General features: G+C 37.0%; 1 protein-coding gene across 1 annotated transcript in view; it reads left to right on the forward strand.

The window, feature by feature from the left end:
- The first annotated feature begins 678 nt into the window (after positions 1 to 678).
- Ccdc39 (coiled-coil domain containing 39) overlaps positions 679 to 27,266 on the forward strand; it is a 48,525-nt gene continuing 21,937 nt past the window's right edge. The window contains exons 1-9 of the mRNA XM_042669822.1: positions 679 to 768; positions 5,378 to 5,497; positions 7,469 to 7,615; positions 9,981 to 10,139; positions 11,274 to 11,366; positions 11,461 to 11,589; positions 15,062 to 15,253; positions 24,608 to 24,711; positions 25,484 to 25,616. Of these exons, the coding sequence (XP_042525756.1) occupies positions 679 to 768; positions 5,378 to 5,497; positions 7,469 to 7,615; positions 9,981 to 10,139; positions 11,274 to 11,366; positions 11,461 to 11,589; positions 15,062 to 15,253; positions 24,608 to 24,711; positions 25,484 to 25,616 (1,167 nt within the window). The remainder of the gene's footprint in view (positions 769 to 5,377; positions 5,498 to 7,468; positions 7,616 to 9,980; positions 10,140 to 11,273; positions 11,367 to 11,460; positions 11,590 to 15,061; positions 15,254 to 24,607; positions 24,712 to 25,483; positions 25,617 to 27,266) is intronic.

Here is a 27,266-nt window from a genome sequence, read left to right on the forward strand (position 1 = left end):
CTCAGGTGATACTGAAGAAGTTAATTTTGTTAGGGGTGATGATAGAACAGTAACCATATCTTGTTTTTAAATTAATCTGGAAGTGCAAGGATTACCTTCATGAACTGTTTTGTTCCTTTTAGTTGTGAGGTGCTACTGAGAGCACAACTCAAGCCTACCCACGCCGGGCAGGGGTTCAGGGGCGCTGGGCAAATGAGGCGCATGCTTACCAGTGTGAGAGGCGCCTTTCCTCTAGTCTTGCCTGGCGTAGGGTGAGGGCTGCGGGATGAATGCGCACGCCAGTTGGGGAAAGAATGGGGGGGATCTGGGGCTGTGGAGCACAGGTCCAAGCAGGTTCCCGTGGGTCCTCGGCTGTGGCCTCAGCGCCCCCAGGCCGTGACCCTCGCCAGCGCCGCGCAGCGACCTCGGCCGCGGTCGGGGAAGGGGTGCAGTCGTGTCTCCCCCCGCGCGGCGAGCGCACTCGGGTTCCTTCAGGAACCTGGAATCTTTAACCGGAAGTCCCTCCCTCTGGCCCAAGCGCTTGCTGTTTGGTAACTAAGGACGCCGGGCTGTTGCTAGGGTCCGGTAGCAACTTTGCTCGTACCTGCCGGGATCAGGGAGGGGGGCTGTGGCTCCCTCGCGGGCGGGGGCGACCAGGCACGTTTTGGTCCTGCTTCCTCGTCTGGGATTCCGATTGCCATGAGCAGTGAATTTCTGGCCGAGCTGCACTGGGAGGATGGGTTCGCCATCCCAGTGGCCAACAAGGAGAACCAGCTGCTGGAAGAGCAGGTGAGGAGCGAGCCCTGTAATCTGTAACTTCCCTCCTTTAACCTCCATTCTGAACTCTCCTAGCGTCCCCTATCCTAACTCCTCCATCACCTTTGCCTACCCTTTTCGCTAATTGAAAAATTGTGTGTGTGTGTGTGTGTGTGTGTGTGAGAGAGAGAGAGAGAGAGAGAGACAGAGACAGAGACAGAGACAGAAACAGAGAGAGACACAGAGACACAGAGACAGACAGACAGAGGGGGGGGACCGAGGAGGAGGGGAGGGGGAGAGAGGTAAGGGGGAAAGGAGTGAGGGGCAGAGGGGCAGAAGAGGTGATCCTGGGGCTCAAACCCAGGACCTGAGTACTGTCCCTGAGCTTTTTTTAGCTCGAGGCTAGAACTCTAGTACTTGAGCCACCGCTCCACTTCTGATGGTTTCCTTTTGTCTTTTTCTGGTGGTGGTGAATTCCTGCCCGGGCTGGCTTTGAACTGCTTGTCCTCAGATCTCAGTCTCCTTAGTAGTTAGGAATACAGGTTTGAGCTGCCTGTGTCTGGCATACATTACATTTTTTTAAAAAGCAAATCGAAATACTGATACTGACTATAAAACTCGAATTGTCCTTCTTTCTCTCCCACCACTCCTCTCCTGCCCCTTCCGGGTTTTCATTTCTAGCCTTCTGAGCTGGCTTTTCCTTTACTCAAATTTTAGGGCCTTTTGGAAAGGGATCGCAGAAATTGCTTAGTAACGCCCACTTAAGCATAGTTATAAACCAAACTCATTATTTCTTTCTAGGTTTCTGTCTGTTATGTTTAAAAATCAGAGTAAATTGAAGGACATTCAGTAAGAATGTCATATGTACAATTTAAATGTTCTTAGTTATTATCGCCGTGATATTTATCTCATAGAATTTTATATACGTATTATTGAGGTTGGCTGTTTAAAAAATTACAGAATAGTGAAAAGAGGAAAAGTTGAGGACCATAATTGCTTCACCAAAATAAAGTCTGACATTAAAAAAGCAACTGTTGGAAGTGGGAAGTAGAATTCAATTCCCAGTGCCTCAAAAACAAAAGAGCAACTCTCTTAAGTTTAAGATATTCAAAGAGAAGAGGGAGCATAAACTAAAAATACAAAATATCTCCTCAGCAAAATATCCACTGTTGTCTGAAGTGTTTATCACTACAATAAACACATTTCAAACAGTTGTAATAGAGCTATACAGAAAGAAGAGACAACAGGAATATTATAAAAATACAATGAGGTATATATGCTATTTTAAACACAAAATACAAATCCTAGCAAGGAAAAGAAATTTAGGTATTGCTTGATCATAAGAAATATTGGTTGTTGAAAACTCCCATAACAACTTTACTTGAGAAAAAATAAGTTTTTTGAAAACTGTTTCATTTATGGACAGTATTTATTGACTATTTTGATTTTTTAATGTCAAAATTTCCAAGTTTTTCCCACCACACATGACGTAAAAACAAATTCAGAGATAAATGTGTACATGTTGCTTTTATTGGCAGGAGAAGGAACAGATCAATTTTAATTTTAATGGATATGATCAGATTGCCTTTATAAATTCATGGCAGTTTATAGAACCCATTCTCCAGACCTGACAAGCAAGTGAATTGGGGATCACTGACTACTTTTAAAGATGAAGAGATGAGTGTTCTTATGCTTTATTTTAGTATCCTTCATGTGATGTAAGCTTTCAACAAATATCGGGTGCATTTTATTCTTTTGTATTTAAAAAAGAAGCAATAAGAATTTGGGAACTCCATGAGGAAGGCTTCTCAAGTTACAAATTAAATTACGCTCTTACTCATAAGCAAAAGTTTCAATCTGCAGACATTATGTGATGATAACAGGCATGATTGGTGAATGAATAGAAACCACAAAGCTGTATGCTAATTAAATAAAACTTGGAGCTACAAAATGCAGTTATAGTGAAGTACTTCATTCATGATCTCCTTAGAATTAGACAAGCACAATGGACAAAGATAAGGATATAAATAATACAATAAAAAGCAGTGCATATATCCCTTGAAGAGAAAATATATGCCTTACAACATATCCTTGAAACATTTAATAGTGTACTTTGTTACTACCGAAATGTTAATGAGAGTGATAAAAGTGAACAGTAAGCCTGGAAGGCATCGTGCTAAGCGATATGAGTTTCATACAAAAGGACAAACACTGAATACTTTTATGAGGTACCTAGAGAGACAGAAAGTAGACTGGTGGGATTTGAAGGAACAGGGACTCAGTGTTTAACCCGTTTCCCTATTAAAGCTGTGTGAGGTACACACAATCTTGTAAGAATTATAAGAATTATGTGGAGTACACAATTATGCAGGGTACTTGATTATGTGGAGGTACTCAAGTTTCAATAGGGGAAGATGGAAAAGTTCTGAAGAAAGATAGTGATGGCGGCTACACAATAATCCATATGTTCTCAGTGTCATGGAACTAGACACCTAAAATTATCAAAATGGCCAATTTTTGTTAAGTATACTTTACCACATTTAAAATATTTACAATCCCTAAAACACTACATAAATAGAAAATTGACAGATCACATTCTCTGAAAGCCAATGGAATTTACAGCAAGTTTTAGGATAACTGAAAATAACTTTAAATTTGAGTTTTAAAATGATCCTGTATCATATTGCTTGGCATGTTTCTGAAAATATATTTCCTGGTTAGTTCTTATATCAAAAAAAACATTGAAGGTAGGCACCAGTGGCTCACTAATTATAGTCCTAGGTACTCCAGAGGCTGAGATGTGAGGACTATGGTTCAAAGCCAGGCTGGGCAGGAAAGTTCCTGACTCTTCTCCCCAGTAAACTAGAAAGAAAGAAAGAAAGAAACAGAGAGAGAGAGAGAGAGAGAGAGGAAGGAAGGAAGGAAGGAAGGAAGGAAGGAAGGAAGGAAGGAAGGAAGGAAGGAAGGAAGGAAGGAAGGGAAAGAGAAAGAAAGAGAAGGAAATAGAGAAAGAGAGAAAAGAAAGAAAGAGAGAGAGAAAAAGAAAGAGAGAGAGATAGGAAACTGGAAGTGGAGCTGTGTCTCAAAGAGTTCAAGTGGTAGAGTGCTAGACTTGAGCAAAAGAAACTCAGGGACAGCATCCAGGCCCAGAGTTTAAGCCCCAGAAGCAGCACACACGCGTGCACAAATGCATACACACACACACACACACACACACACACACACACACACACACACAAAGAAAAAAGAAAAATACATTGAAAGGGAATATGTAAGGAAAGAATGGAACATGACTTCTTTATATCTATATTCATACAGCAAAAATTTTGTGCATTAGGAGCAATGTATAACTTTAAGTACCTTCATCATGTACTAAAAGACACAAAGTAAAAAGGAATTAAAACTAAAAACTGAAATTAATGAAACATCTAGTATAAGTAATATGGATATAAAATCCTGCGAAGAATACAACAATATTTAAACCAATATTTGATATTAATAAGTTTAACAACATATAGGACACAGATTAGCATAATTTTTCCCTTAGATGAGACTTCTAACATTTTCTTCCACATTTCAGTGACTTGGTTGTATCCCTGGGAGGTATCCCTAACTTTGAAATCTGTAGCTCAAGTTTGTAAGGAAGCATCTTTTCTTTTGTTGAGCTTTTGTACTACTTTGAGGCATAATGTATTCGCATAGTCCTAAGACTCTATCTTGTAATTCCCCAAATGTTTTAGTTTGTTTTTACATAGTGTTTAATTTCGTTTTGTTTGTTAGTGGTTTTAATTCAAAGACAAACAAAATTAGTAAAGAAACATAAACACATGAGCACTATTTGGTTATGTTTAACCTAAGTCTATGAGTTTGGAAAAAAAAGTTCAGGGAGAAAAAAAATGTTTGTAACCATTATGTATACTTAAGATATCTTATGATTTAGTTACTGAATCTATTCTCATTTTTGCCTGACAAGAATGCAATACTGATGTAGAAAACTGTAATTTAGTGATGGAGCCTATGATTGTTCTAAAGCTAAGGAAGATTTCTGTTCTGTGTAATATGGTGTTAACTTTCCCACAATAATCTCCAAATTGCACCATTATTTTACATTTTCAATATCAGTAGATTTTAGAAGATTTTGTGAACATTCTAAGAAGCACAATGGTATGTGCTGAATATTTGTGTTCTTCCAAAGCTCGGATGGTGAAGTCTTAACCCTCAGTGTAGAGCTGGGGTTTTGGGGGCAGCTAGGCCAGTGAAGTGAAGCTCTCTCCTAAGTACGAACAGGATTTTTATTAGCAGAAGCAACAGATAGATGGTTTTTCTTTTTATTGTGTATGGATACAGAAAGAAGATATGTGTCTGTAAACTAGGAAGAGGACCCTTCCCAGAACCAAGGCAGCCAGCACCTTGATGATCTCAGGCTTCCAAATTATGAGGAATAAGTTTCTGTTGGTTGGGACACCCAGGCTGTAGTATGTTGGCTACAGCATCTCAAATTCTGATATGAGATAAGTGAAGATTTAATTTCTCTTAGATTTAAGTGTTTCAATAGGACTTTTGATTTTAGGTTTTTCAATAGGGCTTTTCAGTAGGTTTTTTTAATAAGGCTTGGGTTAACCACATAATTTATTATTTACAGTTACTAAAGCTGCAGGATGAAAGGTCAAGCTTGCAAGATGAGCTGCATGACTTTGAAGATCGAATTAATGCAATGACTTCTCACTTCAAAAATGTCAAGCAAGAATTCTCATTAACACAGGTACAATAATATTGAAATTTATGTTGATTATGTCATAGGTAGTCATGGAACATTTCACAGTGCTCTTGTATCCGGGATTTGATTTTAGAGATATAACAGGTCACTTTATCATAATCAAACTATTGGGAACACAACCTTGAGTCTGAAAGCAGATAGAAAAAGTCGTTGAGGAACTTACTACTGTTACCCATTTTAAACCCAAATTAATTCAGGTGGAAGGAGAAATCATCACTTAAAATGTCCTGTGGAACAGCAGGAAAATATGAGAAGCATCTAATGAAAGCAGTGAGCAGTTATGGCCTCAAGCAGAAACAGCACTAATGGAATCTTAATAGAGTTTCTATCTCCTTTAAAACTTTTTGGGACAACCCACTAGGATGATTTTGAGTAGAGGATAATAGTGTATACACTTCAGTAACCCTATGGCTGTATTAGCATAGTTCAATAATTAATTTTTTGAGAGACAGTATCATCATATAGCTATGGATGGCCTTGAGCTCTCAGTCCATATTCCTTAGCCTCCCCAGTGCTAGGATTATAGGCATGCAGTACCGCATCTGGCTTCGGGTCTTTTGAAATCAATGATACTACTAAGGTGAATAAATTCAAGTAAATTTAGGAGATTTAAAGATAACAGGGGAAGGCAAAATTAATTTGAGATACAAGTACAAATTACATTAGAATACATATACAAATTAATTTAAAATTGAAAACTATTTTTTTTGTTTTTATAAATAATCTATTTAAGTATAGACCTCCTTCCCCGATGATGTGCAGCAAACCCAGACAGCTGGAAAATCAGCATTGGACAGTTTACCAACTTCCATCTCAAACTATTTTTTTTTCTAAATTCATTTATCTTCCTGAGAAAACAGTTGTAAATCAAAGAAAAGAGCACCTTTAATTATTTTATGGTTCCCAAATCTCATTAGAAAGTTACACATTTATTGAGCTTTAAATAAACAGTACATTCAGGATTCTTGAATCCTGATAATCAATAAACTATTTAGAACAATATTTTCCCTAATTTTACTAAACTACTGAGTTGGGGATTTGAAAGATCAAGTTGTTTTTTTTTTTTTTGTCGGTCATGGGGCTTGAAACTCTAGGCCTGGGCATTGTCCTTGAGCTCTTCAGCTCAAGGTGAACACTCCACCACTTTCTCCACCAGCCACAGTGCCACTTCCTGTTTTCTGGTGGCAAATTAAGATAAGAGTCTAATGGACTTTCCTACCTGAGCTGGCTTTGAATCGCAATCCTCAGATGTCAGCCTCCTGAGTAACTAGGATTATAGGTATAAGCCACCTGGCAAGATCAAGATTCTTTTTTTTTTAAGATCAAGATTCTTTATATGTATATTTTATTGCCATCAAACCTGGATTAAATAGACAAATCTGAATTTAAAAACATAAAAGATAATCAACTACCTATAATAGTAGCATCTTTAGTAATGTAAAGTTAATACTAAGAGTATTCATTTTGAGCACTCTAAGATCATTAATGAAAAAAATGTCTTTATTAAATACAACCCAGTTCAAAGGCAGGATAGTATGCTAATATATTTTAGGAAATATTTATAGCCATCAGTTCTTAAACATTTTGAAATTATCTTTTAATTAGAGTATGCAGTCAATTTGATATAATTCTATTTTTTGTGCTTTTAATTTTTTTAATTTTAACTTATATTGTTTTTAATTGATATTTTTCATTTATGGATAAAGAATGAGTTATATCTTTTAAGTTGGTTTTTTGGGTTTTCCTAAATCAATGTAATATCTGAAAACTGAAGACAGTATTTCCTCTGGCAGTTTATTGACTTACAATTAGTGAGCAATGCCAACTACATTGTAATCACATTGAAATGTGGTGTGGGTTTTATAGTAATGGAGCTAATAGTCCTTGATCTAAGCATGATGTGGGAACTTTTCTTGTCTAAAGGATTATTATAAGTACTTTATAATTATTTCATAGTGTCTTTACAAAGCAAGGGAGCGTGAGATTGAAAGTGAAGAACATTTTAAGGCCATTGCCCAACGAGAACTGGGCCGAGTGAAGGATGAAATCCAACGACTCAAAAATGAGATGGCTATAATACATGAGAAGAAAAATGATAAGGAAGTACGTGCTGAAATGTGGCCTAACATTCTCTGCTACTGTATGCCTCTTTCTCCCTCTCATTGACTTTTTCTTCTGTACATGACAGGCATTCATTTTTTAGCCTTAATACATTTTTTCTGGATGGGGTTGGTAGGGGAGAGGAAGGGCACTTCTGGGGCCTGGGCACTGTCCCTGACTGAGCTTTTTGTCTCAAGGCTAGCTCTCTACCACTTGAGCCACAGCTCCACTTCCAACTTTTTACTGGTTCATTGAAGGTAAGAGTTTCACAGACTTTCCTGCCTGGACTGAGTTTGCACCATAATCCTCAAGCCTCAGCCTCCTGAGTAGCTAGGATTACAGGCATGAGCCACTGGTGTAGATTCTTGGCATACTTACAATGTTTTCTAGACAGTGAAAGGACATGAAACTGATTTCAGTGCAATTGAGTATTACATTTGCCTCCCAATTACTTATCCGCTAACTGCCTAGTGAGACCAAGTGCAGAGCATTATGCCAATAGCCAGTTACAAAATGGTCAGCATGGTTTACATGCAAGGGCTTTTTTGTTGTTGGTCGTGGGACCTGAACTCTGGGCCTGGGCACTGTCCCTCAGCTCTTCAGCTCAAGGCTAGCACTCTACCACTTGAACCACAGTGCCATTTCCAGCCTTTTCTGCTTATGTGATGCTGAGGAACAGAACCCAGGGCTTCATGCATGCAAGGCAAGCACTCTACCATTGAGTCACCTTCCCAGCCCCAAGTACTTCATTTTTAACAGTTAAGACACTTTTAATTTTCAAATTCATTTAACTTTTTACCTTTCATATTAACTTGTTAACTTTGTGAGTCTAATCTTAAACTACTTCAACCTATTTCTCTCTTTTCCTTTGTCTTCAAGGACTTGATTTTGAGAACTCTTTATAAATTCAGATTCTTCTCTTCATATATGTATATGAATATATGGAAACACACACATATTTATACATTCACACATATACATATTTTCATAAAACTTTGTAATGCAATATTTATAAGCACATAATATAAACGTACGCAATATTTATATATTATATGTAATGCTAAGTATAAGATATACAATATAACTAATACATAAATATACATATGTACTGATTTTTTGTTTATATATATATGTTTTTGTTGTTGTTGGTCGTGGGGCTTGAACTCTGGGCTTGGGTGCTGTCCCTCAGCTCTTCAGCTCAAGGCAAGCACTTGAGCCACAGTGCCACTTCTGGTTTTCTAGTGATTTATTGGAGATAAGAGTCTCACTGACTTTCTTGCCCGGGCTGGCTTTGAACTATGATCCTCAGATCTCAGCCTCCTGAGTAGCTAGGATTATAGGCATGAGCCACCAGCACCCGACTTGTTTATATATTTTTAATCAGTATAGATTCAGTACATGACTAAGTTTACAGAAATATTTTATCTCCTTTACTATATTTACTTCAACTAAGAGTGTTTCCAAAATTTCCGTTTAAGAGGCCTCTTCAAAGCAGCAAATATACTTGAAAATGGGCAGAAGGGAACTTGGTATGGGTTTTCATTAGTGTATCAGTAACATTATCTTAACTAATATTATGTATGTCTTTGGAGGCTTAGGGAGATTATCTAATGAAACTGCCGTAGGGAGCTATCCTAAAGTCTTTTTTTTCCCTTCAATATTGATGTTTGAACTGCTTGGTAGGCAAGCACCCTTCCTCTTCCTGTCAGTCCTTTTTGCTTTAGCTATTTTTGGGATAGGGTGAGTCTTGTATTTTTGCTCACACTAGGGTGGTCTGAGATCAATTTACAGACTTGCTAACTTTTTGCCTAGAATGGTTCTGAACTATGACCTAGTATATCTTTACCTCCTGAGTAGCTGGGAGTATATGTGTAAGCCACCAAACTGGGCCTACCTAAAGTCTTTTTTTTTTTTTTTTCCATCAGTCGTGGGCCTGAACTCTGGGCCTGGGCGCTGTCCCTCAGCTCTTCAGCTCAAGGCTAGTGCTCTACCACTTGAGCCACAACATCATTTCTGGCTTTTTCTGCTTATGTGGTGCTGAGGAATTGAACCCAGGGCCTCATGCATGCAAGGCAAGCACTCTACCACTGAGCCATCCTCCCTGCCCTCTGAAGTCTTTTAAAGAAACTGTTTGATTCAATTACTGTTCTCAAGTTTGTAAACTGTCTCCTCACTATTTTACCCTAAAGAATTGAAATATAAAGCTGATAATTATGTACATTGAAATATGGTATATAATACATCTGAAATGCAGGGACAAGATTTCTTCTTAATATGTTCTGTAGTATATAATGTTATATTTTACTTTAATTTGTATAGCAAATAATATTTTATAATCTGCCTTTCTCTTGTGTTCCTTGGAAATTAGAGTAGCATATTTAAGGCTACTCAAAAATTGGATGGTTTGAAATGTCAAATGAACTGGGACCAGCAAGCATTGGAGGCCTGGCTAGAAGAATCAGCTCATAAAGACAGCGACGCCCTCACTTTGCAGAAGTATTCACAACAGGATGATAACAAGATTAGGGTAAAAAAACTGTACAGTGTTTTCTCTGAATCTATAGTAGGTCAACTTTTTAAACCTAAAATTATTCGTATTGATTTTTTTAAAGCAGCAGTTATTAACTTTTTTGGGGTGTAGGTTTGGAACCCCTTTGAAAATCCATTAAAGCCAAGTACCCTCTGTATAGAAAAACATGACTGTACTCAAATATACATAAAATTTTGCTAACATTGATCAAGATGCATTGTACTCCACAAACTAACATGTTGAATTTATACTCCTTTGCACAAGTACTTAACGATAAAAATAAGAAGAAAATTTGCTGAATTGATTATGCAGAGCCACTGAAGCATTTTGACCAATCAGGGATCTATGTGTGACTCCAAGTTAAAGATATTCTGATTTAGACAGATTCTTGAAAGTATTTCAAATAAAAATTTTGTACTAGAACTATGTTTTGGTATTGAGCAGTTTTGTTTCAAGTATAGGTTGGATATTACTGTAGTTTTTTTGCTAATTAGGGACTGTAGTATTGACTGATATCATAGCCATCAATAAAAGTCTACACATATCTGGTAATACTAATAAAGTTATTATCATTAAACATGACATTTCTAGCTGATTGTATAGAATTATTATTTTAAGTATTTTCAAATAAATTGAAATTTAATCTCATTTTTATTTTTTTGTCGGTCATGGGACTTGAACTCTAGGCTTGGGTGCTGCCCCTCAGCTCTTGGCAGCTCAAGGCAAGCGCTCTACCGCTTGAGCCACAGCATCACTTCCGGTTTTCTAGTGGTTTATTGGAGATAAGAGTCTCACGAACTTTCCTGCCCGAGCTGGCTTTGAACCGCGATCCTCAGATCTCAGCCTACTGAGTAGCTAGGATTACAGGCGTGAGCCACTGGTGCCTGGCTTAATCTCCTTTTTAAAAATTTACTTTAAAACTATTAACAATCACTTTAGAAACAAGTTAATTTGCATAAAGTTGTATGCAAACATTACATCAGTCCTTTGGGATTAAAATATAAGAAATTGTATTATTACTACACATGAAATAAATGCTTATATATTATTATAATGTTTAACATTAGATATGCTACCTAGTAGCTTTTAAGTTAATAAATTGATAATAAATATTTTCTAATTATATCATAGGTACTGACTCTGAAATTAGAAAGACTAACTTTGGAATGTCATCAGAAAAGAAAGATTCTTGACAATGAACTTACAGAGACTTTAAGTGCTCAGGTTGGTTTAGTGTAGATTTTCATTTCTTAATCTTGAAGGAAATGGTGAAAATTACTTAAAATGACAGAGATGTTATTTGCTTTCCATTTGACAGTTACAATTGGATAAAGCAGCGCAAGATTTTCGTAAGATTCACAGTGAAAGACAAGAACTCATTAAACAATGGGAGAACACAGTAGAGCAGATGCAGAAGAGGGATGGAGACATAGACAAATGTGCCTTGGTAAAGTAGTTTGTTTCTTGTAATGTTCAGCTGTATTTGTATTCTGTCTATTTAAGTCATTATTTCAAATGTAAATCACACTGTCATTTGCAAGTCATTTTTTTGAAACAGAATTGAATAGTTTTGATAAATGTTTTTCAGAGCTGAATCGAAAGTCACATTTAGTAATGCAACTTTATGAAGATTATCTACTTATGAAGATTATCTACTTAATACTTATTATTTATTACAGTTCCCAGTTGGATCCTCCCAACTCTGAATTATGGAACAAATACTACTGAAGTAAAACCGATACCCTAACTTACACATGATTACCATAATGCCTTAGATTTACCCAAATATGCTATCTGGAAGTAAGTCACACATTTTGACAGGAGAGGAGAGTCAGAAAACAATCCCTAGACTGTTGTAGAGTCTCACTTTTGAAGTGATACAGTGATACAAAAGCTCAGATAGGGAGAGGACAGTACAGTGGCAACACATAGTATTCTCACTTGTTAAGTTCAAGGATAATTGAGGAGAATATTTTAGGGAGATCACTAAGCAATTGAATAATAGGGACTAAAAGTGAGACCATGAGGAGGAGGTGAGTGAGGAGAAGAAGAAATTGAGGAGGAAAAAACAAACAAGCTGTTCTATTCTGAATCTACTCCCTGAAAAGGCAAGCAGCAAAGGTGACTAGGAATTTAGAATTCTGAGAGTTTAGAAATCTGGATATGATTTGCTTGTGATTCTTGTAGTTTAAAATTCTGCAAGAAACCAATGTCTTACTGACAAAATTGGATGCCCCCATTCCCATAGAACCAACATTACTATGTGGTCTTCTTAATTTCATACATGAAGTTCTGACTGCTGCTTCTGTGGGAATCAGATCTGCCAAAGGACAGCATTGCCCTCTGATTTCTCACTGAGTCAAATTGTTGATCTGAAAGAAAGAAAAACTAGTAGCTATCTGTCATAGGACAAATGCCAAGAACTGGTTTCTTTTAGCAAAGGGATGCTTCTAAGAGTTGAACAACTGTCCTCTAAAGACAAAAAGAAAAAGAAGGGAAAGTAAATACAATTCCTCAGACCTTGCCTTCCTGATTTCTGTGGTACAATGATACCCACAACCAATGTGACATCACTGAACCCAAAGTTGAGAAGAGATATAAAAATCAGTTTTTGTGAGTCAATGAGAGTGACTTCATACCATCACAATGATGCAAAACAGATTAATAGCAAAAAAATGTCTGCATATCATTTACACAAATAGAGGGAGCCCTCACAAGAAAAATCACTCAAAGAAGTGGTTCGGCTAAGTGCTATTAGGGTTGAGCCTAGGGACAATTGTGGGAAAGTAACTAAGAAGAGAAAGGGTTTAACAAGATTTGCTTGTCCAAATCTCTTTTGACCTTGACTCAGTGCCTCTGGTGATAAAGATATCAAACTTTCTCCTGGTATAGGAGAATCTATCAGAATATAGGAGTTTTATCTTTTGCTTTCATAGAGAAAGAGAATAAAAAACACAAGGAAGATTAGAGTATCCTGGGGTTTTGCTGTTTTTTTAAGTGCCTTTCACTCAAAATGTTCGCTGTCCTGAAGGGAGCATATTTTGGTGTGGTGTAGTTTAGTCCTTTGTTGCTGAAACTGTGCTCTTTGGTCTCTCCTCCTCCAAAATGGCACTTACCCTCTCAGTGCCTGCATGGCAGGCAAGAGTGGGCCCATACAATCCTGAAACAATGTTGAGAATAGGAGTAAAATTTTCCTATTGTATTTTTATTCTAGTGTAATAATGTTAGAATATTACTTATAAGCATCATCTATATGAAAAGTTAAACATGAATGGCCCTGTTAAAAAATTTAGTCAGGTGCTGTTGGCTCATGCCTATGATCCTAGCTACTCAGGAGGCTGAGATCTCAGGATAGCAGTTGGAAGCCAACTTTGGCAGGAAAGGCCATGAGACTCTTATCTCCAACTAACTACCTAGAAACTTGACATGGGTATGTAGCTCAAATTAGTAGAGTACTACCACTGGGCAAAAAAAGCTCAGCGACAGCACACAGGCCCTGAGTTCAAACCCCAGGACCAGAACAAAGAAAGAAAAGAAACAAGTAGATATTAAAGCATCTGTCAAAGTAGCAGAAAAATCAATATGATGTAGAACTTGAGAATGGTAATTTTAATTAAATTTAGGAAGCTTCAATGTGCCTTTGGTTGAATAAGCACAATAATTATGTAAAATGCTAGTATTAGAATATCATTTGCTATACACGACATTGTAATAGCTCATATATATTCATTTGATATACCTGTATATATGATGTTATATACAATTTTACAAAAATTTACCTGTTTCAGAACACATTATCCCTCCTCCAGTTTCCTAGGATTAGTTGTTTGGTAGGATCCCATGTGGGAAAACTGAAAAGAAGTATGGTTTAGGTTAATTTCTCCTTGTAATTAACCAAATCTCTTGCCTCCCAGAGCAGTCACTTGTGAAAACCTCCTCTGATCTTTTCATTTCCCTTTTGTAAACTCTTTGTTTCACAGTGCTTACAAGTTGCCTCTCAAGGGTTGGGCATGTAGCTCAGTTGGGGACTGCTTGCCTAGCATGCACCATGTCCTCAGTTTGATCCTCAGCACCACAAAAAGAAGAAAGTTGGGCCTGTTTAACATGGCATTTGAATTTTTTACAGTTTTGTCTTAAGTCCTGCCTTTCCAATATGTATATTCTCCCCTTGCCCAATGCCCTGTGCTTTAACCACATCCAAACAAACATTGCTATTCATTTTTGTAGTTCTGACTTACATACTACCTCAAATGTCTAGTAACTTCTCTTGGGTAGATTTCACTACTTCTTTGTATCCAAAAATACTTTGTTTACATTTCAGCTACAATACTTTGGCATTTTATTTATTATTGTATCTTTAAGACCAGAAAAAGAAGCCTATATGAAGATATTACTATTGAAATTAAAATAATTGCTTTTTGAGATGGGGTCTTAAAATATAACCCAAGCTAGACTCAAACTCAACATCCTCCTGCCTCAGCCTCCTGAGCACTGGGGTCCTGGCATGAACCACCACTCCTAGTAAAGTTTTACTTTCAAAAGATGAAAAATACTACTCTGTAAAATATTTGGGAATTTTCACTGAAACCCAAATCTGTATATGACAAATAACTCGATTACATTTTAGGGTCTTACCCTTCATTCATAAAAGCCTACTTGTTTGTTTCAATACTTTAGTAAAGTTCAAATTGATAAAAATGAATACAGAGACCTTGGACAATATGAATTTATAGATGTTGGTGTAAGCATATTAATAATTTGTATTTATTCATTGAATAGTCTCTCTTTAAAACATTTCTCTTAAAAAGTTTTTGCCTAATGAGTGTTGAACCTACTAATGGTAAAATAAAAAAAAACTTAATTTCATTCAGGGTTTTTATATGAAAATATTTAAATGAACATGTGTGTTTCAATCCTAGGCATTAGCAAACATAAAACAGCAAATACGAGAAAAAGAAAATTTGGTTAAACAAAAGATCAAGTTTTTAGAGAATGAGGTTGGAAATAACATAGAGTATGAGAAAAGGATTGCTGCTGCTGACCGTAAAGTGTTAAAATGTAGAATAGAATACCAGCAACATGAAACGAATAGAAGTCAGCTGAAGGATGAGGTACGTCCAATTACAAAGACTGGTTTGTGTGTTTATCATGATATTACAATAGCCATAGTATGATGCCTTTCCTTTGACTAAGGAACCCTCTTCTAACTCGTTTGTTTGTTTGTCTTTTGTAATTCCTTGTTCTGGAGCTTTTAGGATGCTCCAGTGAGCCCCCTTGGAGTTGTGCAGTATCCAGCACTCCTGCTAGATATGGTATCCTGTGAGGGACTTGAGGCTAAATGCTACCAATTTATCTTGATGGGAAATCCTAATGGCCAGCGGACAGGCGAATAATACAGTGAGCAATCACTTGCAGTGTCTTCTGAGTAGTCTACAAACAAATGTGATTTCTACCTTTCAGATTCTCTTGGTATCATGGGATCAAGCTTTCTTAACTTTGTTATGGGACAGTATTTCAGTTGGCTAGTAGGGTAATGTGGTAAAACACCTTGGAACAAAACAAGAAGACAAATCTGTCTTGTTCTTTTGTGGAGATATGTGTCAATTAGAGAGGAAGTGATTCCCTTGGCAATAAAGTGATCTTTATGAAATTTGTTTTGAAGGCCACAATTATCTGAACTTAACCATTATGAAGATAGAAACTCAGAACATTACAGACCATTTCATTCTATAAGTCATTATACTTTTGACCTCTGCTGGACTGTTTATTTTCTATTTTTTTAGTATAGGATCTGAAAAATAGATAATTTCTTACTTAAATTGTATGTCACTCTTGATAGATCATTTCTTTAAGCTTCCAGAACTTAAACTAGTTGCAGAAAAAAGCCATAGTGATTGATGGATTCTTTCCACTTATTGAGCTATAATTTATGTACCATAATCTATCCTTTTACAATATACACGTCAGTGGTTTTTAGAAGATTAGTGTAGTTGCGGAAACATCACCCACTAACTAATATTAGACTGTTTTTTCATCTCCTTCCCAAATTCCATGTCCCTTTTTTAGTCACTTCCAGTCTATCCTTCTCCCAACCTTGACAACTACTAGTTGACTTTCTATCTTTACAGTTTGGCCTAATCTGAACATTTCATATGAATTAAATCATGTACTCTGTAGCGTTTGTGTCCTTGAGTGTAGCATTTTCGAGCTTCATCTAGGTTATAGCATGTGCTTCATTTTTTATGGATGTACCTCATTGTTTACACATTTGTCAGTGGGATGAATATTTAGTAGTTTCTACTTTTTGAAGTATTTTGAATAGGATCACGGAGAACATTCAAGGTTTTATATGAAAATGAGTAATTGTTGTTTTTGCCAATTCCAGGGCTTGAACTGACGCCCTCACGGAAGCTAGGATTGCTTGCTTATGAACCATACCTTCAGTACAGTGTTTTTGTTTTTTGTTTTTTGGGGCGTCAGGTCGTGGACCTGAACTTTGGGCCTGGGCGCTGTCCCTCAGCTCTTTAGCTCAAGGCTAGCACTCTACCACTTGAGCCACAGTGCCACTTCCAGATTTTTTTTTCTGCTTATGTGGTGCTGAAGAATCGAACCCAGGGCCTCATGCATGCAAGACAAGTGCTCTATCACTGAGTCACCTTCCCAGCCCCAGTACAGTGTGTTTTTGATTTTTGTTTTTTGGATGTTTTTTGCTAGTTATTTTGGAGACGGAGTGTTGTGTACTTTCCTTCCTGGGATGGTTTCAGACTCCTGAGAGGCTAGAATTGCAATGTGAGCCAATGGCTCCAGCTATTTTGGAAATATTTTACTTATTAGTATATTAGAGGCTCAGTCTTATGTTGGGATAGGTAATGTCTTCATTATGTTATGTATTAAAAAATACATTTCCCTTTGCTAGCTTTATTGAGGGTATTACTGAAAAACAAAAATTATATATATATTCAGCTGTAAAATATGAGGTCTATATGATGTGAAATGGTTATCATGAAACAATCACGATTACCTCATAGTAATATTTTTCAGTGGTGAGAATACTTAACAATCTATTCCTTAGGACCTAACCATAAAGGTAGACTGTCTTGGGGGAAGGGGTATTAACAGGAAGGGAGGAGGGGAGGTAGGTGGGGAGGAAGAAGGAGAAAAATCCCAGGGGTGAATGTGATTAAAGTATACACATACAAAGACAGCATAATGAAATCCACTAAAATATGTTTGAGAAGGGGAAGGGTGAAGGGAGAGGGCCTGAGGGAATATAAAAGAAGGGGGAACTTGTACACATCTCCGGAAATATGGCAGTGAAACCCCCTTATACAATTGGTGTATATTAAAGCATTCATTCTCTTAAACCATTTCAAGTATACAATTATGGTTATACATGTTGTACTGTAGATTTTGAGAACTTATTATCTTGTAACTAAAGATTTATGCATTTTGACAATTATCTCTTCTCTAGTAATCACCATTATGGTTAATGGTGGGCTTGATCTGTTTTTTTAACTTTCAGATTCCATATCTTAAGTGAAATCATGCATCATTTCTAGTTCTGTGTCTAGCTTATTTCAAGTAATACAATACCTTCAAAGTTTACCCATGTTATTGCAAATGGAAGGAGTATTTCCTTTTTAAAGGAAGAATATTTAACAATATTTAATATTCCATTATGTCCATTATGTAGGTATGAACATTGTATTTTCTTTATCCATTCATATGTTTATGAACACTTGGGTGCTTTCCCTCTCATGGCTATCATGAATAGTGCTGTAAAGAACGTGGCAATTCAGATATTTCTTTGACATACAATTTTATTTCCTTTGAATAGATACTCAGAAGTAGGACTACTTGAATATGTTGTTCTATTTTTCATTTTTTGTGGACCTTCCATACTGCTTTTCATAATGACTATATACTTTACATTCCTGCCAGCAATATCCAATGGAAGATGGACTTCAGCACGTGGACACCAACTAGAGGGATAACAATGTTGTGTCTTCTCAACTAGGTGCAACACAAGCAATGGTTGTCTTGCAACAGGGATAGCTTTATAGGGCCAGGGGCTAGGAATGGAAGGGCGGGGGGTTAGCTCTGGGCTGAAGGTATTCAGCTACTGCAACTGTGGCTGGAGGTTATCTGTGGAGGCTGGGAGTTAATGTCTGGTCTTCTCTGGTCACCTGATTTCAGGAAAGGGCTAAGGACCTAAGATGGAGGGTGTCAAGTCAAAATGAAAGAGGATATGCTAACATTTTCTCTGTAACTTTGCCAGCAGTTATTTTTGACTTTTTGATAATAACTATCTTAACATAGATGTGGTTATCATTTGATTTACATTTTCCAGATGATTAGTGGCTTTTTTTTTCATATACTTGCTTTCCATTTGATCTCTTACTTGAAAAAAAAGTTTATTTAGGTTTTTATTCAGTTTTAAATTGTGTTATTATTTTGTTATTGTTGCTATGAGTTATATAAATTTATATTTTGGAGATTAACTACTTATCAGATATATGCGGGTTACTTTTACATTTTGGCAATGTATGTTAATTGTACCAAATGTTAAGATTCATTACGATGTTTTCATACATGAATGTAATTATTTTGGTCCTATTTTCTCCACCATTAAGTTCTCCCTGCCCCCTCTTGCTGATTACCTTTCTGTTCCTGAGTAATCTTCTACTTTCATGTCTTCTTTTTGGCGGGGGGGGGGGGGGGGGGGGGGGGGGGGGGGGGGGGGGGGGGGGGGGGGGCCCGGTCGTGAGGCCTGAACTCTGGGCCTGGGCGCTGTCCCTCAGCTCTTCAGCTCAAGGCTAGCGCTCTACCACTTGGGCCACAGCTCCACTTCTGGCTTTTTTCTTTTTGCTTATGTGGTGCTGAGGAATCGAACCCAAGGCCTCAGGCATGCAAGGCAAGCGCTCTACCACTGAGCCACCTTCCCAGCCCCAACTTTCATGTCTTTTTAAAGATCTAACACATGTGGGATTGTCTTCCTGAGTCTAGCTTACTTTCCTAGATAAAACTCTGTTGTATGTATATATCATGCTTCCTTTGTCCATTATCAGATAAGGGGCACCAAGTTTATGGCTCCATATTGGCTATTGTGAATAGTTCCACAATAAATATGACTATGCAACTGTCTTTAGTGTATGCCGACTTAGATTCCGTTGAGTTTATTCCCCAGAACTGTGTGACTGGGTCACATATGGTAGTTTTATTTTAATTATTTGAGGAACTTCCATACTGATTTCCATAGTGGCTATACTAAATTCCATGCCCACCTATAGTGTATAAGTGTTCCTTCTCCTTACATCCTTGGCAGCATTTGTGGTTGGTTGGTTTTTGATGATTGTCACGCTGATCTGGGTAAGATGGAATCTCATTGTCATTATGATATTTTCTTTAAGGCTAAGGTTGTTGAATTTTTTTTCTTGTGACTGTCCTGACTGTCCTTGAACTCAAGGCCTGGGTGCTGGCCTCAGCCAGCTAATGCTCTAAGGCTAATGCTCTACCACTTTGAGCAGTTCTACTTCCTGAACACTTCTTATGTATTTGCCATTTGTACTTCTTCTTTTGAGACCTGCCTGTTTAATTCACTTGCCGACATTGGATTAGTTGTTCCTTTGCTGTTAAATTTTTTTAGTTCTTTGTATATTCTTGATAATTACCCTTTTTCAAAGGAATAGTAATAGCTACACAGATTTTCTGTAGGCCATCTCTTCACTCTGGTAATTGTTTCCTTTAATGTGCAGATGCTTTGTAATTTCACTAAGTCTCATTTGTTAAAATTTGCTATTATTTCTTGAGCTTTTGGAATCCTCTTCAGAAAGTAGTTGCCTATGCCTAGATCTTGAAGTGTTTTCTCTGAGTTTTTTCTATTGTAGTTTCAAAGTTTCAAGTCTCACAGTAAGATCTTTGATCCAATTTGAGTTGATTTTATACAGTCTTCTACTTATAGATAGCCAGTTTACCCAACACCATTTGTCAAGGAAGCCGTCTTTTCTCCAACATTTATTTCTGGCATCTATATTGAGAATCAAGTGTCTGTAGCTATGTGTGTTTAGTTCTGAGTCCTCTATTCTGTTCCACTGGTTTATGTGTCTATTTATCTGTTAATGCCATGCTGTTTTTATAGATAAACTTTTTTTTTGGTGGGGGGAGGGAGTCAGTTGTGGGGTTTGAACTCTGGACCTGGGTGCTGTTCCTGAGCTATTCAGCTCAAGGCTATCGCTCTACCACTTGAGCCACAGCCACTTCCGGCCATGCTGTTTTTATTATTCTGGCTGTGTGTAGTGTAATTTAAAGTTAGTTACCTATAGTATTGCTCTTCTTTGCTCAGGATTGCTTTGGGGTCTTTTGAATATCCATATGAATTTTAGTATTATGAAATGATATTGGAATTTATTGGGGATTGAATTGGATCTGTAGATCACTTTTGTTATTTAGACATCTGAATATTCTGTCAATTTGTGAACATGGAAGGTCGGTTATCTTTTATTGTTGTCCAAGTTATTCAATATATAATCTTTATTTTAGAGTTATTTTCTTTATTAGATTTATTCCTATGTAATATTTTGAGGCGATTATAGTTGGAATTGTTTTCTCAAATTCTTTCTCAGCATTCTCATAACTGATAAAAAGAAAAACTACCAAATCAATGTGTTGGTTTTTTTGGGTATTGTATATGCTGGTCCTGGGGCTTAAACTCAGGGCCTGAGTGCTGTTTCTGAGCATTTTGTTTGTTTGTTTGCTGGAGGTTAGTGCACTGCTATAGATCCACTTCTGGCTTTTTGGTAGTTAATAGGAGATAAGAATCTCATTGACTTTCCTGCCCAACCTGGCTTCAAACATCAATCCTCAAATCTCAGTTTTCTGTGTATCTAAGACTACAGATTGAGCTGCCAAAGTCCTGCAATATGTTGGTTTTACATTATCTTCAAGTAAGGATAACTTGATTTCTTCCTTTCTGGGATTCATTCCTTTTATTTTTTTGTGCCTTATTTCTTTGATTAAGAATTAAAACACTATATTCTTCATTCCTGATTTTAGAGGAAATGCTTTCAGTTTTTTTTCTCACTTAGTATAATGGAAGCTAAAAGTGTTTCCATTTCTAGTTTCTTTAGAGTTATTATCATTAAGCAATGTTTGATTCCGTCAAAGTTATTTTTCTGTATTTTTTCACTTACTGAGCTACTGAGAGTTTTCACATCTTTATCAAGGATGAACTGATTTATGGGTTGCATGCAGGGTTATTATTGAGAAGTATCTACAAATTTCTCCCTTCATCTTAAAGGTGTGTTGCTTCACTGAGTTAATAATGTTTGATTCTTTTCTACTTCTCATATCTCTGTCTATTGTTCTAGTGAGATTTATTTTCTCAAGTTCTTATGCATGTGCATATTTTTCTCCCTCATCTTTATTTATGTATTTTCTGCAGTACTGGCTTAGTAGACATGGATTAGTTAGTTTTTTTTATGCTTCTTTTGGAAAATCTTTATTTTTCTTCTGTTTTAAAAGATAAGTTTACTGAATATAGTAGTGTTGGATGACCATTATCTTGTTTGAAATAAGTCAACACATACTTTCCTGGCCTTTAGGATTTCTGCTAAGCTGTCTGCTTTATTTTGATGAATTTGCCTTTGTAAGCAACTTGATGTTTCTTTCTTGCAGATTTCAGTATTCTATTGATATATATTCTTAGTGTTTTAAGTATCATATATCATGTATGTGTTCTTTTCTGCCTTCATTTTATTTGAGGTTTTAGTGCCCCACATATGTGGATGACCATTTATCTCCTTAGATTTGGGAAATTTTCTGGAGTTATTTTATCAAATAAGTTTTCTGTGCCTTTAGTCAGTATTTCCCTTCCAGCATCTCTACCATAGATTCATAGATTTGATCTTTTAACCAAGACTCAGAGATCTTGGATGTAGTGGCTATGATTGTTTTTTTTTTCTATTGATAACTGAATGCAATCATTCCTCAACTTGAACTTCAATTCCTGATATTCTTTCTTTTGCCTAGCTTTGTTTACTGGTGACATTTTTAATTAATTTTAGAAATTGCATTATTGAGCTTTTTGTTTCCTGATTTTCCTATTGGCTCCCCCACCCCCAACCCCGACTATCTCTTTTGGACGAATTTCTCATCTAAGTTGCTGAATTTTGTATTCAGGTCTTCAAGTTCTTACATCTGGTTTTTGAATTTTTGCATTTCCCTGAAAACTAATGATGTTGCATACCTTCTCATTTTCCCATTGCCTATTTGATATCTTCTTTAGAAAAATGTTTTGTTCAGTCTATTCTTTCCCTATTTTTTTTTTTTTTTGGGTCCGGTCGTGGGGCCTGAACTCTGGGCCTAGGCACTGTCCTTCAGCTCTTCAGCTCAAGGCTAGCGCTCTACCACTTGAGTCACAGCGCCACTTCCAGGTTTTTTCTTTTTGCTTATGTGGTGCTGAGGAATCGAACCCAGGGCTTCAGGCATGCAAGGCAAGCGCTCTACCACTGAGCTAACTTCCCAGCCCTCTTTCCCTATTTTTAATTCTGGGTGCCTTTTTCAAAAATTAGTTGACCCTTTGTATTTGGATTTATTTATAGTTTATCTATTCTGTTCCATTGGTGCATATGTCAGCTTTTATGCAAGTAATTTGATTTCTAACTTTATCATACAGAAGAAGTATGATTACCTTTTGTTTTTCTTGGTCAAGATTGCTTTAGCTATTTGGAGTTTATTTAGGATATTTTTTCCTACTTCTGAAAAGAATGAAATTGAGATTTTGGTGGGGCTGTTTTGAATCTATAGATAGCTGACAGTTTCAACACTTTAGCAGAGTTATTTTTCCAGTTCATGCAATAGGTTTTCTTCCCATTTACTTGTGTTATCTCTAATTTCTTTTATCAAAATTTTGTAGTTTTCAGTACATAAATTTTTTATTTCATTGTTTAAACTTAATCCTAAGTATCCTACTGTTTTTGTCTCTATTGTAGCTTAGACTTAAAATTTTTTCTTTTTTAGATGGTACATTGTTAGTATATGAAATGAGTGTTTTTATATGCTTATTTTTATCTCCTGCATTTTTTTTTCTTTTTCACAAGATCTTCATTTTTTTAGAAGTTTTTGGGGTTTGAGCTCAGGTTAGGCAAGCAGTTGAGCCACTCTACTCCCCACCCCCAAATCCCACCATAGATTTCACAAACTTTTTTTTTTTTTGGGTCCAGTCTTGGGGCCTGAACTCTGGGCCTGGGCGCTGTCCCTCAGCTCTTCAGCTCAAGGCTAGCGCTCTACCACTTGAGCCACAGCACCACTTCCGGCTTTTTTCTTTTTGCTTATATGGTGCTGAGGAATCGAACCCAGGGCCTCAGGCTTGCAAGGCAAGCGCTCTACCACTGAGCCACCTTCCCAGCCCCCACAAACTTTTTTAATCAATGAGACAATTCATGTCTTAATGCTTTGTGTTAACAATTTAATTTAGTTTAATTGTAAACCATGTTCTAGAAGGAGGATGTTGTAGTTAGGAGGATGAAGTATTTGAATCTCTTGAAACTTTTCATATCCTGTAGTACTTAAGATTTTCTTGAGCATCTTTTTCATATATATCAATCTATCTTACAAAAGATCCTTTCTTTTTTCAGTCCTGGGGTTTGAATTCTGTGTTTCCCACTTGCTTGGCAAGTGCACTACCACTTAAGTCATATACCTAGTCATTAGTTTATTGTGAATCTTCCTGAGCACATCTAGTGACATCGAACACTTCTGTATTCCCTTCCAACACATATTTGTAGGTCTTTACAGTCTTCTGGCATTAGACAACAAAGCCATTTAAAATATGATGTGAGACTGAGAACATCTATAAATATATACATTAACTATAAAAAGTTACTGTTTTTTATTGTAAAAATACTGTACAGAGGGGTTACAATTACATGGGCAAGATAATGAGTACATTTCTTATCAAACATTGTAGCCTCCTCCTTTGTTTCCCCTTCCCATCCCATCCTCCCCCGGCACTCCCACCCAGCCTTTCCCCCTCCCCTTCCCCCCCCCCCCCCACCAAAGTTGTAAAGTTTTCGACGTAACGAGTACGTCTCATTGTTGCAATGGGTCCACCTGTATCCCTATTTAAACTATTTGTTTTTTTCCTTCCCCTCCACAAATTATAACACCATCAAATACAGTGAAAGCAGGGGTTATACTGTGGGGGAGGGACATACAAAGCAACAAAGAAATAATCTTATAAATGTGTTAGAAACAATCGCATGAAAGAAAAAAACATTTGAATAAATATCTTAGGGTTCATTGCCCTAACATCAACTTATCTGACCTTTTCTGCTTGACTCAGACAAAGTTACTGTTTTTTATGGATGTGATATCTACGATGTTTCAGAATAAAACTTTTCAGAAATGCAATTGTTCTATAAGATATAGAATAAATATATAATTTTTGTCTATTAACTAACAACCAGCTGGATTCTTTAAAAGCCACCGTGAATAGAACGTCCAGTGAGTTACAAGCTCTGAGAAAACATTCTTCTAAAATAAAGAAAGATATTCAGGAAGAAACAGCAAGGTAAGGAAAGAACTATTTAAATTTTTGTTCATTCTGATTCTGGGGCTTGAACTCAGAGCCTCAGGTTCTTGACTTTCTCTTGATTAGAGAAAACAGGTAGTGCTCTACCACTTGAGCCATACTTCTACATCTGACTTTTTGCTAGATAATTGGAAATAGTAGTTTTGTGGATTTTCCTGGCTAGAATGGCTTCGAATGGTGGTCCTCAGATCGCAGTCTCCTCAGTGGCTAGGATTATAGGCATGAACTATGAGTACCCAGCTTATTTAAATTTTTTAACTACCTGTAGAAAGCTACTAAACACTTAACATTAGTCTTTTTGGGGGGATGGGAGCTGGTCATGGGGCTTGAACTCTGGGTCTGGGCACTGTCCCTTAACTGCTTTTGTTCAAGGCTAGTGCTCTAGCCTTGAGCCATAGTGCCACTTACAGCTTTATCTGTGATTAATTGGAGATAAGAGTTTCATGAATTTTCTTGCCTGGGCTGGCTTTGAACCGGGATCCTCAAATCACTAGGATTACACATGTGAGCCACCTGGCACATTAGTCTTTCTTAACTTTCTTTCTTAACTTGTTAAAACCTTGTTTTATAATTTTCCTGTCATTTTTATCACAAGGTCTCAAGAGCACTGTTTTAGGGCCTCTGAGATATGTAGTGATAATCAAAATGTTAACAGCAAAAGATTATATAAACGATTTTAAGAATCAACTTTCTTTGCTTGCATTTAATAGTGTGTACACGTTTTCTGTCTTTTCTTCACACACCTGTTTAGGTTATACAAAATAAGAAATCATAATCAGATTGTAAAAAGAAAATTAGACATGATAACTGAGAAAACCATGAGTGTAGAAGAAAAAGCTACCAGTTTGGAAGACATGCTAAAGGAAGAGGAAAAAAGCATAAGGGTAAAGTTCCATTAAAAAGACCCATAGCACACTTAGCAAGAGTGAATTAGATTCTTGGGGTCCAGAGACTAGAAAGTCTTAGAAGAGGCTCTGCAACTCAGTTAGAATTTAACCTTGAAGGGTCCTTTGCTCCCCGATGCCTACGTGTGCCCAATGGTCCGGTACCCCTATGTCTGCTGACATATCTTGATGAAAGGACCTTTATTCTGTAACTAATTTTCACCCAATTATCACTTTGTTGTATTGTTTTGTGATCAAATTCCCTTCACAGGCTACATTACTTATATGACATCATCACCTGCTCTCCCATTAACCTCTTATAATCTGGAAGTTACTTTTGCAAATGAAACTCTAAAATACACCACTTCAATAACTTTCTCCTCCCCTCCTCCCATAACTGGTGTGTCCTTCATATGAAAGCCATTTATGAGGAACTGGGAAAGGCTGGCTCCCCATTTCTCCTTTACAAATATCAGAGTGGTCAACTAATAAGTGTCTCATGACACTACAGGTACTGCTTCTTACTCTATTGTGAGGGGCAGAGGAAAGCAGAAAATGGCAGCAAGTCTCTGGATATTTTATTTAAGATATGGATCCATTCATATTTGGGTAAAATCCAGCTTCTTCAATGTGTTATAAATATTCCTCAGTAATGAAATCAAGCCGCACCGAGTTAAGTAGCATTTGAGTTCAAATCAGATATCAGTATTTTAAAGTTGTATGTTTTCTTTCCCTATGAGCATGGTTTTCTATGAGACAGTGTAGGACTGAAACTTATAAGAAATCTGTGACATTCATATGAAATAGATCTTTTGGTCACATAAAATTAAAAACATTCTTACATTTAAAAAATTATTTATGGGCTGAGAAGGTGGCTCAGCGGTAGAGCGCTTGCCTTGCATGCATGAGGCCCTGGGTTCGATTCCTCAGCACCACATAAGCAAAAAGTAAAAAGCCGGAAGTGGCGCTGTGGCTCAAGTGGTAGAGCGCTAGCTTTGAGCTGAAGAGCTGAGGGACAGTGCCCAGGCCCAGAGTTCAGGCCCCACAACTGGACCAAAAAAAAAAAAAATTTATCTATTTTTATAGTGAAAATACCATACGAGGGGTTACAATTAACATGAGCAAGGTAATGAGTCCATTTCTTATCAAGCATTTGTTTCCCCTTACTATCCACATTCTTACATTTTTTTTGAAGATATTAGTGGGCAGCAAGTACATTAATAGAAACATTAGCGGGGTTGTGCTCATTATCTTTGTTTTCATTGCTGTTGAGTTTTGTTTGTTGAAATAAAAAGCCTCAGCTCTGTCTTTTTTTTTTTTTTTTTTGAGATATACTCACTTACTTACTACCCAGCACCAACTTTGAAACTTTGCCAAACAATCTTCTAAAAGGTCTTAATCCCAGTGAAAATCACCTATTACATTTAAAAATGCAGAGACTATCAGGTATATCTTGCCTTGTAAGAGTTTAAATATATCAGCAGAGATTTGTCTCCTATTGAGATTCAAAGGGAAATGTACTTATGATGTATAAGAATACAGAGGAAGCCAGGTGCTGGTGGTGCACTCCTGTAATCCTGGTTACTCAGGAGGCTGAGATCTGAGGCTCGCGGTTCAAAGCCAGCCTGGGCAAGGAAAGTCTGTGAGACT

The sequence above is a fragment of the Dipodomys spectabilis genome, unplaced genomic scaffold (assembly GCF_019054845.1).
Source record: "Dipodomys spectabilis isolate Male_0828 unplaced genomic scaffold, ASM1905484v1 ptg000506l, whole genome shotgun sequence".
NCBI classification, from domain to species: Eukaryota; Metazoa; Chordata; class Mammalia; order Rodentia; family Heteromyidae; genus Dipodomys; species Dipodomys spectabilis.